General features: G+C 43.5%; 1 protein-coding gene across 3 annotated transcripts in view; it reads left to right on the plus strand.

The window, feature by feature from the left end:
• LOC147121905 (fibronectin-like) overlaps positions 1–6,529 on the plus strand; it is a 119,570-nt gene extending 113,041 nt beyond the window's left edge. For 2 of the 3 annotated variants that reach the window (XM_085982443.1, XM_085982445.1), the window contains 2 exons: positions 4,204–4,257; positions 5,670–6,529. In XM_085982443.1, the coding sequence (XP_085838569.1) occupies positions 4,204–4,257; positions 5,670–5,701 (86 nt within the window). In that variant the 3' untranslated portion in view covers positions 5,702–6,529. The remainder of the gene's footprint in view (positions 1–4,203; positions 4,258–5,669) is intronic. The other variant, XM_085982444.1, reaches the window with a different exon arrangement.
• The last annotated feature ends 11,755 nt before the right edge of the window (positions 6,530–18,284 follow it).

The following is an 18,284-nucleotide window of genomic DNA, read 5'->3' on the forward strand; positions in this document are numbered from 1 at the left end:
TGGGTAATATACTGGGGGCCAAATGTAATATATCCAAGTTTGCTGATGATAAAAAGCTGGGTGATAATGTAAGTTGTGAGGAGGATGCAAAGAGGCTGCAAGGGGATATAGACAGGCTAAGTGAGTGGGCAAGAACATGCAAATGGAATATAATGTGGAGAAATGTGAAGTTATCCACTTTGGTAGGAAAAATAGAAAAGCAGAGTATTTTTTAAATGGTGAGAGATTTGGAAATGTTGGTGTTCAGAGGGACCTGGGTGTCCTTGTACATGAATCACTGAAAGTTAACATGCAGGTACAGCAAGCAATTAAGAAAGCAAATGGTATGTTGGCCTTTATTACAAGAGGATTTGAGTATGAGAGTAAAGGGCCTAGAAATTCAGTGGGCTGCGCCACCAAAGAGGGCACTCAGTGGCTTTAGCGCCACTGGCCGCGCCTCCCGTGATATTGTGCTGGGGCACTAATGGCAGCGTTAACCTGTTGCACTGCGCTGCGCCGCCTCCGATGACATCATCGGTGTGCGCAGCGCCCCGCTACCGCCCCGATCCAGATATTTGGCAGCGACCGCCTCTGTAGCGCCGTTCGCAAATAGCGCCCGGTTCATGGGGCCTTCCTGTGGCGCAAATTAAGGTGGAGGTGCGGGGCGGCTGTTTTTTTCCAGCGGCCGCCTGCCAGCACCTCCGTCCCCGGCCTCCTGATCGCCCCCCGTGGCATTGCCGGCTGTTTCCGAGAGCCCGGCACTTCTCCTCGGTGCTGGGCTCTTTTGCCGGCACTCACGATCTCCGATCGTGCTGGTGCAAGCCCCTCCCCCTTAAGAATGGGAGGAAGGCCTGCAGTACCGCAGCGCGCTGTGCTGGAGTTCTAGATTTCCACAACACCAAGTATGAAAAAGTGTTACTAACTGACTTATCTCTAATTTTAAGATTATGCCCCCTTGCTCTCGATTCCTTCAACAGAGGACATTGTTTCTCTGTATCTACCTTATCAAATCCATTTATCATTTTAAATACCGCTCAATCTTCTTGACTCCAGGAAATACAAAGTTCATGCAACTTGTCCTCACAATTTAATCCTTTCAACCCTGGTATAATTCTGGGGATTTGGACTGCAGCCTCTCCAAGACCAATATATCTTTACTGGGTGAGGTGCCGAAAACTGAATGGGATCTGACCAAGGTTCTCTACAACTAAAGCATCACTTCCTAATTTTTGTATTCGAACACCCTGGAGATAAAGGCCAACATTCCAGTAACCTTTTTGTCTGCTTTTTGTACCTGTCCACTAGCTTATAGTTATCTGTGTACATGGACACTTAAATCCTTTTAATGAAATATTCCAATTTATCTTTCTTGGATTGAAAGTGGATGACCTCACACTTCCCATATTAAACACTATCTGCCATAGTTCTGTCCACTCATTTAATCTGTCTATGTCCTTTTGTAACTTCTTGCTCTCATCTACTCAATTTACTTTCCTTGATTTCAATTCATACGTTCCCAAACTCTTCAATTCTGACTTGCTGCTGTTCTACTTTGAGCCAGTCAACAAAATGTGACATCTGAGCGTGATGGCTGAAGTGTTACAGGAAATAAGTGTGAAACTTATAGGAAATCTGTTCTATATACAAGACTTTTAATATGCAATCGATATATAATGACTGTAGAGTTTGGATAAGCATTGAAAATTTGGCCTTGGTTGCAATGTAGAAGGCCTAAAACTGAATTTGAATTCAAACATCAGATTCTCTCACTTAGTTTGAAGTTTTACACATCAGAAACCCAAATATTTGGATCTGAGTATTCAAGCTGCATTTGAACCCCAAACTCTACCTTACTACACAATTACATTTTATTACCAAAGTATGTAGAGCAATAATAATTTATTTTTAGTGAGGACTATAATAATATAGTATTCCTGCTCATCTGTATGGTTTGTAATTGTCATTTATACCATCTGTAAGAATTATAGAAACCAAATCCACTAAATTTACAGGATTATCAAAAGTCAACTCAATTGTGATTCCCTATTTTCAAATTTTACATATCTCAATGAAGTCTATATATACACCAGTGTTTGTCAACATATAATTATCTGAATTAACAATTTGTATGCATTATCGGGCTGTCAGGCGATTTCCCAGAGGCAGAGGGTTTGATTTTAACAGCCCAGAGGAGGCGGGTTTGAAGGTGGGTCGGCAGCGAAAATCGGAAAAAATGGCTTCAGACTGCCAACTCGCCTCCATCCCACCCCCACGCGATTTTCGTGAGTGTCGGGTCAGCCGCTCCCAAACTGACCCGACGGGAACCGGTCGGACAGGTAGTTAAGGCAGTTAAGAGCCTGTTAACTGCCTTGATAATCCTATTTTTAGTGGTTTCCCATTTTCGTGCTTCTGGCTCGTTTCCCATCTTGTCAGAAACACATCAGCTGCAAGGAGACGAGTTTCTCGAGGACATGATTTGTAGTCATTGGTGCAGCACTTTAAAAGCGCTCCTGTAACATGGCTGACATTCAAAATCAACAACTTTGTTGTTGGAGGTTTGGGATAAGATTTTGCAAATCTACTGACTGTTCAAGCTGACACCCTTCTGCAGTGTTACTTGATTGGAATACTTTCAGGCCACTTTGAGTGTGCGCTTGCAATATTCTTGCCTCAACTGAAATCTGTAGCAACAGGATGGGAACCATTTACATCCTCTCATACTGGTCGTTAGATTCGGAGGAAGAGCAGCCGTGGCAGCACCACAACCAGCCATAACAGCAGCACCAGCTTCCTCCTCACCCACCAATACTGCACAGGACACAGGACATCAGCACCCAACAACATTGCTGCCCGGGAGGCCAGCGGTGGCATCACCATGGCCAGATTTACTTCACTTGACACTGTACACCCTGGCTGCCACATGATGTGCCAGGTTGACACCACCCCACATCAGCACCATAAAGCATCCCTACAATGTCCAAGCCATTCCTTTCACACTCATCACAATTGGGGAGGGGCGAGTTATGTCTCAACATTCACTGGAACCCACTAAGACACTTCCAAAGATGAGCACAGATCTGTCCAATAAAGTGTTGAAAATATAGATTTCAATGTTTGACAACACATTAACAGAAACTTCACATGAACATTGGCTAAACCACCCAGGTGCCTACCCTTGTGTGTTGTTAGTTCATATGCTTGCAGTAGTTTGAGGGTGAGTGTGAGGGGTGGCTAGTGAGATGGGGAAGTGATAATGTAGATAAAGAGGGATGGGTGGAGGTGCAAGTAAGTTGGTGTGAGTAAAGATGTGCAGGAGTAGGGTGGGGAAGGCAGAGTAATGGGGATGTGATGAGTGGCACAGCAGGATGAGGTTGAGTGTGGCTTTGCAGTAACGTTTCATGATCTGCTCAGATCATTGAAAAGCTTGCGCCACTGCAGCCTGGTTGTCCTGACGACATCCCTGCTTCTGCCCTCCTGTGCAATGTGCAACCAGGCTGCGTTGGTGTCCTGGGGAGGTCTCTTTCGCCCATGGGAAGGGAAGAGAACCTCCCTGCATCTGTGACTCCCTCCATAAGCATATGAAGGGAGTCATGGGAGAGGCTGGGTGCAGCTGTGCACCTTTATGCAGTGATTGTCAGTGTTTGCAGCACCTAAATGCTGTAGAATACGGACAGCAGAACTAAGATCAATTTGGACATGGCCCCTTTAAGGAAACCAGTTGATGACACGTCATCAAATTACGTTATCAGACCTGCTTCCTATTAATTGGTCAGGAACTTCGCCGGGCGGGCTTAACAAGCCCAATCAACAAAAAATCGCTTGGAGGGTGCAGGCTGCAGTAGGCTGGAACCGCGACACCGATCCCGGCTGCCCCGGACCCACCTCAGTCGGCGAAAGCGCGGTCAATGTATGTGCCAATGTGCTGAGGTTGTACTGCCTATCCCAAATTATTTTCATCTAATATCATCTTCATTTCTGTCAGTTTGTGCAAATGTAGACAGTCGGTTGTTACTGAGAACCAGTCTCCTAAACTATAATGCATATTGCTTAATGTGCTTGATAAATTTACATGGTAGGTATATACAGCATGTAAAGACAATCTGCATAGTTATCAACCACTTGCATGCCACGGCCTATATGTTTGCTAGCCCCACTCTATAAATGGTTTGATCTGTTCTGTCATTTCTGTGCAATTGTTTTATTAACTCTATTTCAATATCACAGCAAGAAGAAAAAGAGACTCCCCTAATGATCCTTTCCCCACTGCAGCTGCACAAGGTAGTTAGTTTTCACATTAACAATTATTGAGAGCACTTTTTAAACTATTTTTGGTGAACTCTTCTGATCATCAAGACAAAGAATTTCACTTCTGGAGAATGGAACACTTTTGGCATTAAATGTCAGAAACAAGCACTTCCAAGAATAAAAATGCTGACATAATATATAAGAAAATAGGAAGAGCTTTTATAAGTATATAAAAAGTAAAAGAATAGTTAAGGAGAGGGTAGGACTACTCAGGGATGAAACAAAGTTTAATTGTGGAGGATGAAGGTATGGCAGAGATATTAAATAAATATTTTGCATTGCAAATGATGTTGGAAGTGAGAATGTAGGTGTATTAAAGGATGATGTGGAGCAATTATAGAAAAGAAATCAGTTCTAAAAGAATTACAACAGCTCAAGGTAGATAAGTCAACAGGTCCGGATGGCTCGCAGTGTAGGCTGTTGAAAGAGGTTAGAGAGCAGATAACAGAGCCTCTAAGGAGGATTCTAAGACTTCAAGCAGACAAATTAGCAGAATGGGCAGAAAGGTGGCAGGTGCACTTTAATGTAGATAATGTGAGACACAATATATTTTGAGATGAAAAGCAAGGAATGAGTGTACACAGAGTGGAAATACATGGACAGGGCTGGATTCAAAAACATAATTTCCTGAAAATGTAAGTGCAGGTAGATAAAGCACATAAAAGGCCAACAGCATCTTGGGCTTTATAACTAGGGCCATATTGCACAAGAATTAAGAAGTAATGATACATTTCTACAAAACATTGGTTTAGGCCACAGTTAAAGTACCGTGTGCAGTTTTTGGGCACCATATTATAGAAAAGGGCATTAAAGCCATTGAGAACATTCAGCATAGAATCACGAGGGTGATGCCAGAATGAGAAACTATAGTTATGAGGAGAGGCTTCAGATACTGGGACTATTTAGATTGGAGCAGAGAAGGCCAAAGAGAGAGTTTTAGGTTTCCAAAATGATAAAGAATTTTGATAGAGTGAATAAAGAAATACTTTTCCTCTAGTTGTGTCTGTGCTAAGCAGTTACCAATTTAAAACTGTCACTAAGGGAGTGAGGAGAGGAGTTAAGAGATATTCCTTTACACAGAGCATTGTTGGGAATATGGAATGCTTTGCCACAGGGAATTGTTAAGGCAGAGACCACTGCATCTTTTAAGGGTAAAGTGTTATTTTTGAAGCAGAGGAAGATACAAAGCAATGGGAAGAGATCATGCCAGGGGGATTAGTTTTGGATTGCTCTATCAAAAAGCCAGCAGAGACACATTGGGCCTAATGTCCTCCTTCTCCTTTTGTTTTATGATTCTAACAGAAATAAATGGGAAAATTTCTATTCAGGGTAGAGATATATAAACAAATATGTTTAACAATGATTGTTTGCTGTTTTTTTCCTAGGCTCTTCTTCACCTCCAAAAGTAATTTATTAGGACTGATACTCCCTTATTGCAAGCAAAATGGCTCCCTGAAGAGGATGCAGAGTACTTTACAGTCATAGTGAAAGAGGGTGTAACAAATCATTGTAAAATTTGTTAAAGATTAATGTCAGTATATCTGGTCTTTCGGTTGGAACACAAAATATTGCTATGGTGTCAGCAAAGAATTCCACTAAAAGTAATAAATACTTTTACACTATAATATAAGTGGAAATGCCAAGTTCTGATCTCACCTTCATGGTGAAAATCACATTCCATTTTGGTTAGCTAGCTACAGTAAAGTATCTATCTGCCACAGTAACTGTTTACTGGCCAAGTCTAGTAAACTACTAGTCATGTAGAATATTATAAAAATATCTTAACTTGCATTCTTGATTGTTTTTTCTCCTGGTGGTATGATTATAGCTTTTAAGACTCCTGGGAAAAGGTGTGCTAATGAAATTTGCAAGCATCCAATAGACATTTTTTTTTACATTTTCTATACACATGTTTCTAAGATAATGATTTGTTATTGTGATGTTTCTGTCGTGATTATTGACTGCTGCACACCTATATAATGTAAGATTAAGCAAATAGAATTATTTTATTTGGGCTTTGTGCTATACAACGAGAGTGCGCAATTTCACTGTAGATGCTAAATACAATTATTTCAATGACAAACTCTTCATGGCCTGTAAAGAAAACTGTATTTTTACTGGTTTCATTGTAAAATACTGGTTCTGTATTTGGTGCATATAAATTAAAAATCTCAGCATTTTAGTAACTGTTTTTGTTTAGTTCACAAAATATTTTTCTGGTACTTTTCTAAGTGATGTTTGAATAGAATGTTATACATAGAAACAAATGTAACACCTGGCTTAAATATATGACTGATATGTATTTTCATCTGAATTATTTTGTATCTCACACAGCATTACTCATGGTAAATCATATGATACTCAGTCTTATATTGCTGGTTAAGGAGGAGATTAACACAATAGTAAGGAAGGATATTAGCTCTGATATGGAATCTGTATGGGCAGAGCTGAGAAATACCAAAGGGCAGAAAACATTAGTGGGAGTTATATACAGACCCGCAAACAGTAATGCAGAGGTTGGGGATGGCATTAAACAGGAAATTAGAGACGCGTGCAATAAGGGCGCAGCCGTTATCATGGGTGACTTTAATCTACATATAGATTGGGCTAACCAAATTAGTAACAATACTGTGCAGGAGGAATTCCTAGTGTATACGGGATGGTTTCCTGGACCAATATGTCGAGGAACCAACTAGAGATCAGGTCATCTTAGACTGGGTATTATGTAATGAGAAAGGATTAATTAGCAATATTGTTGTGCAAGGTCCCTTGGGGAGGAGCGATCATAATAATATGATCGAATTCTTCATTAAAATGGAGAGTGAAGTAGTTGACTCAGAGACTAGGGTCCTGAATTTAAATAAAGGAAACTACAATGGTATGAGGCACGAGTTGGCTAGGATGGATTGGGGAACGTTACTTAAAGGGTTGACGGTGGATAGGCAATGGCAAACATTTAAAGATCGCATGGATGAACTACAGAACTTGCTCATCCCTGTTTGGCATAAAAATAAAACAAAAAAGGTGACTCAACCGTGGCTTACAAGGGAAATTAGGGATAGCATAAGATCCAAGGAGAGGACATATAATTTGGCCAGAAAAAGCAGCAAACTTGAGGATTGGGAGCAGTTTAGGATTCAGCAAAGGGATTAATTAAGAGGGGGAAAATAGATTATGGGAGTAAGCTTTCAGGGAACATAAAAACTGACTGTAAAAGCTTCTATAGATATGTGAAGAGAAAAAGATCGGTGAAGTCAAGCGTAGGTCCCTTGCAGTCAGAATCAGGGGAATTTATAATGGGGAACAAAGAAGTGGCAGACCAATTAAATACATAGTTTGGTTCTGTCTTCACAAAGGAGGACACAAATAATCTCCCAGAGATGTCGGGGAACATAGGGTCTAATGAGAGGGAGGAACTGAATAAAATCAGTATTTGTAGGGCAATGGTTTTAGGGAAATTGTTGGGATTGAAGGCCGATAAATCCCCAGGGCCTGATAATCTACAACCTAGGGTACTTAAGGAAGTGGCCCTAGCAATAGTAGATGCATTGCTGGTCATCTTCCAAAATTCTAGACTCTGGAACAGTTCCCATGGATTGGAGGATAGCTAATGTAACCCCACTATTTAAAAAGGGTGGTAGAGAGAAAACGGGGAATTATAGACCGGTAAGCCTGACATCGGTAGTGGGGAAAATGCTAAAGTCCATTATAAAAGATGTAATAGCAGAGCACTTGGAAAACAGTGACAGGATTGGACAAAGTCAACATGGATTTACAAAAGGTAAATCATGCTTGACTAATCTACTGGAATTTTTTGAGGATGTAACTGGTAGAATAGATAAGGGAGAACCAGTAGATGCGGTGTATTTGGACTTTCAGAAGGCTTTCGATAAGGTCCTGCATAAGAGATTATGCATGTAAAGTTAAAGCACATGGGATTGGGGGCAAGGTACTGTCTTGGATAGAGAACTGGTTGGCAGACAGGAAGCAAAGAGTTGGAATAAATGGGTCTTTTTCCGAGTGGCAGGCAGTGACTAGTGGGGTACCGCAGGGATCGGTGCTATTCACAATATATATATATATATATATATATATATATATAGCAGAGAAACTCCAGTACGATTTGGACAGGTTGGGTGATTATACTGCATTTGCTATGCATCTGCCCAATGTGGATAAATACGAGGTTATCCACTTCGGTGGCAAAAACAGGAAGTCAGATTATCTGAACGGCAATAGATTGGGAAAAGGGGAAGTGCAACGAGACCTGGGTGTCCTTGTGCACCAGTCAGTGAAGGTAAGCATGCAGGTGCAGCAGGCGGTTAAGAAGGCAAATGGTATGTTGGCATTCATAGCAAGAGGATTTGAGTACAGGAGCAAGGATGTCTTGCTGCAGTTGTACAGGGCCTTGGTATTGTGTGCAGTTTTGGTCGCCTTATCTGAAGAAGGATGTTCTCATCATGGAGAGAGTGTAGCGAAGATTCACCAGACTGATACCAGGGATGGCAGGAATGACATATATGAGGAGAGATTGGGTCAATTAGGCTTATATTCGCAAGAGTTTAGAAGAATGAGGGGGGGATCTCATTGAAACTTATAAAATTCTAACAGGAATACAGACTGACTAGATGCAGGAAGGATGTTCCCGATGGTGGGGGAGTCCAGAACCAGGGGTCACAGTCTAAGGATAAGGGGTAAGCCATTTAGGACTGAGATGAGGAGGAATTTCTTCACCCAGAGAGTGGTGAACCTGTGGAATTCTCTGCCACACAGGGCAGTTGAGGCCAATTCATTAAATATATTCAAGAAGGAGTTGGATATATTTCTTAAGGGTAAAGGGATCAAGGGATATGGGGAGAAAGCAGGGACAGGTACTGAATTTGGATGATCAGCCCTGATCTCATTAAATGGGGGAGCGGGCTCGAGGGGCCGAATGGCCTACTCCTGCTCCCATCTTCTATATGGAGAGGAGTGTTCCATCATGTAATATACAGTGCATCATTTTGCAGGCAAGATACAATGTGTTCCTTTAAGGCTACTAGGCCTACTTGCTGTGGTCTTCCGGAGTTCAATTAGAAGCGAATACAAAAAGCAAAATACTGCAGATGCCAGAAATCTGAAAGAAAAACAAAATGCTGGAACCTGCTGAGCATTTCCAGCATTTCCTGTTTTTATTTCAATTAGAAGCTAATTACTCTTAGGCAATTGACGCCTGAAGTCAATTTGAGGGCAGAAGAAACCAGCAAGAAATGACCGGCTTTCTTGATATGTGATTGTGTGACACAGAAACTTGCATGTGCAAAACCTGAAGAATGGCAGAAGGGGCTTGAGGGGCTAAATGGCCCACTCCTGTAACACCCTGTGAGCAGTGCCACAGGAACGTCAGCAATTTTCTATTTTATAATAGTAGGGGCATTTATGCCTTGTAGCAAGACTACTGATTTAGTGACTAAATACGTCAAATTATATTTGCATTAAATGGTATGCTGGTTTTTTGTGGTGCTTTCAGGATTGGATGTCACGATTATCCATTATTCTGTGAAAACTAAATAAGTGGTCTTTATTATATATGATGTAACCAAAAATGTTCTTTTTAACCCTTGTCAGAACACCACTAGTTTTGGTTGTATCCTTTGCTGGCTACTTTATCTTTACCTAACGGCTGAGATCTTGGAGCTAGCGGACAACGCGGCATGGGACAAGAGGCCGCGCATCATGTTACCTGCAGTTTGCAATCTGTAATGGTGAGCAGCTCCGCAAGCCGGCAAGAAATTCTGGAGTAACAACAGAAAATGCTGCAAAAACTCAGCAGGCCAGGGCAACATCCGGGGAGAGAGAAAGAGTGTCAACGTTTCAGGTCGAAACCCTTCGTCAGAACTGAGAAAACACAGGAAATGAAACAGATTAAAAGGCCAGTTTGGGGCTGGGAAATGGGGATGAAAGAAAAGAGACATTAAGAGATATTCAAAACGAGACGAGATGGTGATAGGACTAGTAAAGAGACAAAAGACGGCTCTAGATGAGGTGTGAAATGTGCTGGCAAAATGAGAGACAGCTGCCATGTGGGAGAGAAAAAAGGGGGAAGGGCACAAAACAAAGGCGTGGATAAAAAATATATATAAAAATGTAATAGGGGCCGAGGTTATGATCTGAAATTGTTGAACTCGACACTGAGTCCGGAAGGCTATAAAGTGTCTAATCGGAAGACGAGGTGCTGTTCCTCAAGTTTACGCTGGGTTTCCGTGGAACAATGCAAGAGCCCGAGGACGGTGAGGTCTGAGTGGGAATGGGGCGGTGAATTAAAATGACAGGCGACCGGAAGCTCGGGGTCACCCTTACGGACTGAACGGAGGTGTTCCACAAAGCGGTCACCCAATTTGTGTTTGGTCTCCCCAATGTAGAGGAGACTACATCGTGAGCAGCGAATACAGTATACTAGATTGCAAGTACAACAAGTAAATCACTTTCACCTGGAAGGGGTGTTTGGGGCCCTGGACAGTGGGAAGGGGGGAGGTATAAGGGCAGCTGTTGCATCTATGCGCTTGCACGGGAAGGTGCCGTGCGAAGGGGAAGGGGTGTTGGGGGTGATAGAGGAGTAGACTGGGGTGTCTCGGAGGGAGCGGTCCCTACAGAATGCTGAAAGGGGAGGGGAGGGGAAGATGCGTTTGGTGGTGGGATCACGTTGGAGGTGGCAGAAATGGCGGAGGATGATCCGTTGAATGTGGAGGCTGGTGGGGTGAAAGGTGAGGACAAGGGGAACCCTATTATGGTTCCAGGAGGGAGGGGCAGGGTGAGGGCAGAAGTGCGGGAGATAGAACGGACATGGTCGAGGGCCGTGTCAACCACGGTAGAGGGGAATCCTCGGTTGAGGAAAAAGGAAGACATGTCGGAAGTACTGGTGTGGAAGGTGGCATTGTCGGAGCAGATGTGGCGGAGACGGAGAAACTGGGAGAATGTAATGGAGCCCTTACAGGAGGCGGGGTGGGAGGAAGTGTAGTCCAGGTAGCTGTGGGAGTCAGTGGGCTTGTAGTGAATGTTAGTCAATAACCTATCCCCAGAGATGGAGACAGAGAAGTCGAGGAAGGGAAGGGAAGAGTCGGAGATGGACCATGTGAAGGTGAGGAAAGGGTGGAAATTGAAGGCAAAGTGAATTAAATTGTCTAGTTCAGGGCGAGAGCAGGAAACAGCACCAATACAGTCATGAATGTACCGGAAAAAGAGGTGAGGGAGGGGACCTGAGGAGGACTGGAACAAAGAGTGTTCCACATATCCCAGGAAAAGGCAGGCATAGCTAGAACCCATGCGGGTACCCATAGCAATACCTTTAATTTGGAGAAAATGAGTGGAGTCAAAGGAGAAGTTGTTCAATATGAGAACAAGTTCAGCCAGGCGGAGGAGGGTGGTGGTGGATGGGGACTGGTTGGGCCTCTGTTCAAGGAAAAAGCGGAGCGCCCTCAGGCCATCCTGGTGGGGGATGGAGATGTCGAGGGATTGTACGTCCATGGTGAAAAGGAGGCGGTTGGGGCCAGGAAACTGGAAACTGTTAAAGTGGCGGAGGGCGTCAGAAGAGTCGCAAATGTAGGTGGGAAGAGACTGGACAAGGGGAGAAAAGATAAAGTCAAGGTAGGAAGAGATAAGTTCCGTGGGGCAAAACAGGCTGAAACGATGGGTCTACCAGGGCAGTCCTGTTTGTGGATCTTGGGAAGGAGGTAGAAGCGGGCTGTGTGGGGTTGGGGAACTATGAGGTTGGTGGCCATGGTTGGGGGGGGGGGGGGCGGGCGTGGGGGGAAGATCTCCAGAGGAGATGAGGTCAGTGAGTGTCTTGGAAATGGTGGTTTAATGTTCGGCAGTGGGGTCATGGTCCAGGTGGAGGTAGGAGCAGGTGTCGGAGATTTAGCGTTCAGCTTCCGCTCTTTGTTCCAGTCCTACTCGGGTTCCCTCCCTCACCTCTTTTTCCGGTACATTGATGACTATCAGTGCCGTTTCCTGCTCTCGCCCTGAACTAGACAATTTCATTCACTTCTCCTCCAATTTCCACCCTTCCTTCACCTGGTCCATCTCCAACTCTTCCCTTCCCTTCCTCGACTTCTCCATCTCTATCTCTGGGGATAGGTTATTGACCAACATTCACTACAAGCCCACTGACTCCCACAACTACCTGGACTACACTTCCTCCCACCCCGCCTCCTGTAAGGACTCTATTCCATTCTCAGTTTCTCCATCTCCGCCGCATCTGCTCCGACAATGCCACTTTCCACACCCGTGCTTCCGACATGTCTTCCTTTTTCCTCAACCGAGGATTCCCCTCTACCGTGGTTGACAAGGCCCTCGACCGTGTCCATTCTATCTCCCGCACTTCTGCCCTCACCCCTGCTCCTCCTTCCCAGAACCACGATAGGGTTCCCCTTGTCCTCACCTTTCACCCCACCAGACTCCACATTCAACGGATCATCCTCCGCCACCTCCAATGTGATCCCACCACCAAATGCATCTTCCCCTCCCCTTTCAGCATTCCGTAGGGACCACTCCCTCCGAGACGCCCTAGTCCATTCCTCTATCACCTCCAACACCCCTTCCCCTGGCACCTTCCTGTGCAAGCGCAGTAGTTGCAACACCAGCCCTTATACCTCCCCCCCTTCCCATGGTCCAGGGCCCCAAACACCCCTTCCAGGTGAAACAGCGATTTACTTGTACTTCTTGCAATCTAGTATACTGTATTCGCTGCTCACGATGTGGTCTCTACATTGGGGAGACCAAACGCAGATTAGGTGACCGCTTTGTGGAACACCTTTGTTCAGTCCGTAAGGGTGATCCCGCGCTTCCGGTCGCCTGTCATTTTAATTCACCGCCACATTCCCACTCAGACCTCACCGTCCTTGGGCTCTTGCATTGTTCCACAGAAACCCAGCGTAAGCTTGAGGAACAGCACCCCATCTTCCGATTAAGCACTTTACAGCCTTCCGGACTCAATATAGAGTTCAACAATTTCAGATCATAACCTCGGCCCCCATTACATTTTTATATATATTTTTTATCCACATTTGTTTTGTGCCCTTCCCCCTTTTTTTCCTCTCCCACATGGCAGCTCTAATTTTGCTAGCACATTTCACACCTCATCTAGAGCCGTCTTTTGTCTTTACTAGTCCTATCACCATCTCGTCTCATTTTGAATACCTCTTAATGTCTCTTCACTTCTCTTTTGTTCTTTCATCCCCATTTCCCAGCCCCCAAACTGGCCTTTTAATGTTTCATTTCCTGTGTTTTCTCAGTCCTGACAAAGGGCTTCAAGCTGAAACGTTGACACTATTTCTCTCTCCACGGACGGTGCCTGGCCTGCTGCGTTTTCCCAGCATTTTGTTGTTATTTCGGATTTCCAGCATCCGCAGTATTTTGCTATCGAAGAAGTTCTGGAGGTCCTGCTTGTGCCTTCAATTGAGTCAGTTCCGATATTTCCTTTCACTTACGCTCTCGGAGTGCCTGTAGAAATCCTCCTGGGGAGTGTTGTTCAATGTGGGCACAGAATGACGTAGCAAGCAGGAACGCCGCATACTGGGTGGATTGAACTAGATCCACGCCATAACTTATTGCAAAATTTACCCCTCTCTTCCAGTGGAATCTCTAGCATCTATGCCAATACTGTTTTCCTATCAATTATCAGCCAGAACGTTTGCAGGACAAAGACTTGTGCAAAAGTGACCTCATTGTACAATACTATTACCAATATATTCCTTAGATAAATCAACTTCACAGCCTAAGGATTACATTCAATTTGTACTGCACTTTTCATTCTTGTGCCCAGCTTATTGCTATACGTCCATGCAAGATCAAAATGTGGTAACTCTCGCGTATTCGCTGATGGCAGATAAGGGAGGTTCCACTGTTTAACTGTCTAAATAGATGAAATCCTGGTAAATAAAGCGTATTGACCACACAATGATCAATCACTTGTTATACAGAAGAGGACTATATCACACACTTATACATTTAATTGCACAGCTGTAATCTAAAGGGGAGTGATTTATAAGGAATAAATCTATTCAAGGGTTGATTGTGTAAAATAACAAATAAAGGGAATAATCTGATCAAGAGATTCAAATGACACTTTGAACTCAATAAAGTGAAACTTAGTGGTTTACAACCTCAATATTCAAATAATGTTGTAGTCACAAGATTATATATCCAAGCACTGAAAAATACAAACCTTTTCTCCCCAGGCAAAGGCCTGCTTGACAGAAGCAGATTGGAGAATGGGGCATGGAAGGCAACGCATCTGATTCAGGGTAGTTAGTCCTGGTGCTCAAGCCATTAAAATCGATGACTGGAATTTGGGAAGCACTTCAAATTAGGCACAACGATCGCCAAGCTCAATTCGCCAATCTACAATTTCAGAGCTACAGAATACACAGGAGTTTTGAGGGATGAATCTATTTAACAATGGGTTAATGTTTTTTTGCCAGTTATTGTCATAGTTGATGCTAACAGAGCTGTTGGTGCCATTGGTGTGGTCAGACTGACCCATACTAAAGGATTAGCAATTCTAATTTAAATTTGTTTAGTGATAAGTTGATTATAATATGCAAACTGAATGTTATCCTGATAAAGAAGTGTTGTGTTGAAAAATTAATTCTCTACAGACTTTACCTCAACGTCCTATTTTGAAGTGGCAGCACTCTCGTCGGAGTCAGAAGGTCGTGGGGTCAAGTCCCACTCTACTCCAGGGACTTGAGCACAAAAGCTAATCAGACACTCCAGTGCAGTACTGAGGGAGTGCTGCACTGTCGGAGGTGCCGTCTTTCGGATTAGACATTAAACCGAGGCCTTGTCTGCCCTCTCAGGTGGACGTAAAGGATCTCATGGCTCTATTCAACACGCAGGGGAGTGCTCCCAGGTGCCCTGGCCAATATTTATACCTAAACGAACACTTAAAACAAATTACCAGGTCATTATCACATTGCTGACTGTGGGAGATTGCAGTGTGCAAATTGGTTGCTGCGTTTCCTACATTACAACAGTGATTACACTTCAAAAGTACTTCATTGGCTGTAAAGTACTTTGAGACATCCTAAGGTCATGAAAGCCACTATATCAATACAGGTTGTTTTTCTTCTGAACAATTTTGTTGATTGAAAAATTGTTTTGGAACGCACTTTCCTCAGACACAAAGTTTAATTGCTGCAAATACAAACAGCCAACTTTATTTAACCATTGCATCAGTATTTCTGGTTTTAATGTAGTCACAAATGTCATGTGATTCATGTTGTAACATGATCCTTACTGGTACAGGTGGCCTTATAATTCATTGAATCACGAGAGTTGATTTTCCATCTACTTTTAACATTGTTTCAGAATCTTTGAATTTACACAATATTCCTTTCAAAAGTACTGTTGAAGTTTTGTCTGAATTATAGGGGAACTCATCTCTCTATTTTACTTACCATTTGTAAATGGTTTTCGTAAACATTAAACAGATGAATTACCTTTAGTTCCATAACAATCTCAAATTACGTGGCCCTTTCAGCAAGCCGCTACTAGGATAGTAAAGTACTGTAGTTTAGTAAACTGAAAATCTGAATTTAATTTTTCCTTTCCTCAGTAATAAAACAGTATGAAATTTGACAAAGCTGAAAATCATATTTAATACACCCACACATTTAGCGGTTATGGCATTCAACAACTTGCATTTATATAGCATCCTTAAAACATCCTAAGGCACTTCACAGGAGCACCGAGCCACTTGGAGATATTAGGACATGTGACCAAAAGCTTGGTCAAAAAGATAGGTTTTAAGGAGCATCTCAAAGGAGATGGGGTAGAGAGGTTTATGGAGGGAATTCCAGAGTTTAGGGCTTTGGCAACTGAAGGCACGGCCACCAATGGTGGAGCAATAAAAATCGGGGATGTCAAGAGGCCTGAATTAGAGGATGCAGAGATCTTGAAGGGCTATAGGGCTGGAGTAGGTTACAGAGATGGGGAGGGGCGAGGCCACGGAGGGATTTGAAAGCAAGGATGAGAATTTTAATGCAAGGATGAGAATTTTAATTCAAGGCATTCAGACTGGGGGCAATGTAGGTCAACGAGCACTGGAGTGTTGGGTGAATCGAACTTGGTGCAAGTTAGGATATGGGCAGAGTTTTGGATGAGCTTAAGTTTATGAAGGATGGAAGGCCGGCTAGGAGAGCATTGGAATAGTCGAGTCTGGAGGTAACAAAAGCATGGATGAGGGTTTCAGCAGCAGATGGGCTGAGGCAAGGGTGGAGACGGGTGATTTTACACAGGGAAAAGTATGCGGTCTTGGTGATGGAGAGAATATGAAGCTCAGCCAATCAATGGATAGGCAACTCAGACCTCATAATACCAGGTGAACGGGGGTTGGGGTTGGGGTTGGGGTGGGGGGGGGGGGGGGTGCGTAATTCAAAGGATGTGGCCCCAGTAAGGAGAAAACTATGAGGCTGAAGAGTACTAGGCAGGAGGTGCATCCAAATTATTAAGTGAGAAAGGATTGGATGATTAAGTACATGGCAAGGAGGGGAGGGAGTAAGATTACAAACAAGGAACAGTTTTCCCACTGAATCTAATCACCATATTCAAATGCAACATGAAGATATATACACTGTAGCTCCTAGGTGGTTAAAGAGTCTAGATTTAAACTCCAGGATTTAAGGAAAAATACTAACCTTTCAATTTAAAATTTACATTAATAAATGCTATGGATCCCTGATTATATAAAACACAGATGAGAAAAGCTATTCAGCTCATCTTAGGTCATATATCCAGCAAGATCCTCAAAGCTCTCCCCTCCCACCCCCACCAACCAATTGTTTCAAATAATTCCAGGATTTTTGTCCCCACTACTCTACTCCGTTCCATGTATTGATTACACTATAGAATCATAGAATGGTTATAGCACGGAAGTAGGTCATTCGGCAAGTCGAGCCTATGCCGAGACTCAGCTAGTCCCACTCCCCTGCCCTTTCCAGGAGCCCTGCAAAAATTGTGAAGAAAAACTTCCCGATATCAGTCCTAAATTTACTTTTTACTAGTTTGAACTGGTGTCTCCTTGTCCTGCTCTTGCAATTAAGTTTAAAATAATTTTCCAGATTTACCTTTTCTAAATGGTCAACTATCACGAGATAATTACAGATGAGGCAGGGCACCTTAATACATCCATTCATAAATACTAGTCCCTTTTCAGCATTTAGTTGTTTCTTAAATGATTCCAAGGATTTGACCTCCACTACTCTATCTGCAAGTTCATTTCATGTGTTGATCACCGTTAGCATGAAGATTTTCCCAATATATAGCACTCAGCCAACTCCCTTTAAGGATGAAAAGCCCAGGTTTCTCCATTCTTCTCATAACTCAGACATGTCATTCGAGATCAGACTCGTGACTCTTTGAACGAATTCTTGCACGTGTCTCGTATTAAATATTTGGAAGGCTGAAGCCATTGTTTTCGGTGCCTGCCACAAACTCCGTTCCCTAGCTACCGACTCCATCCCTCTCCCTAACATCAGAGAGGTTGAACCATTGTTCGCAACCTTGGCGTCATATTTGACCACAAATTGAGCTTCCGACCACATATTCGCGGCATAACCAAGACTGCCTATTTCCACCTCCGTAACATCACCTGTCTCCGCCCTTGCCTCAGCTCATCTGCTGCTGAAACACTCATCTAGGCCTTTGTTATCTCTAGATTTGACTATTCCAATGCTCTCCTCGCCGGCCTTCCTCCCTTAAGCGTCAGCTTATCCAAAACTCTGCTGCCCATATCCTAACTCGCTTTAAGTGCTGTTCACCCATCACACCCTCTCCCCCCCCCCCCCCCCACGCTCGCTGACCTACATTGGCACCCGATTAAGCAATGCCTTGATTTCAAAATTCTCATCCTGGTTTTCAAATCCCTCAAGGCCTCGCCAGCCCCACAACATCCCCCCACCCCTCCAGATATCAGCACTCTTCTAATTCTGCTCTCGCGCATCCCTGATTATAATCGCTCAACC

Source organism: Somniosus microcephalus, chromosome 3 (assembly GCF_052327205.1).
Source record: "Somniosus microcephalus isolate GS21.2 chromosome 3, FLI_Smic_1.0, whole genome shotgun sequence".
Lineage (NCBI taxonomy): Eukaryota > Metazoa > Chordata > Chondrichthyes > Squaliformes > Somniosidae > Somniosus > Somniosus microcephalus.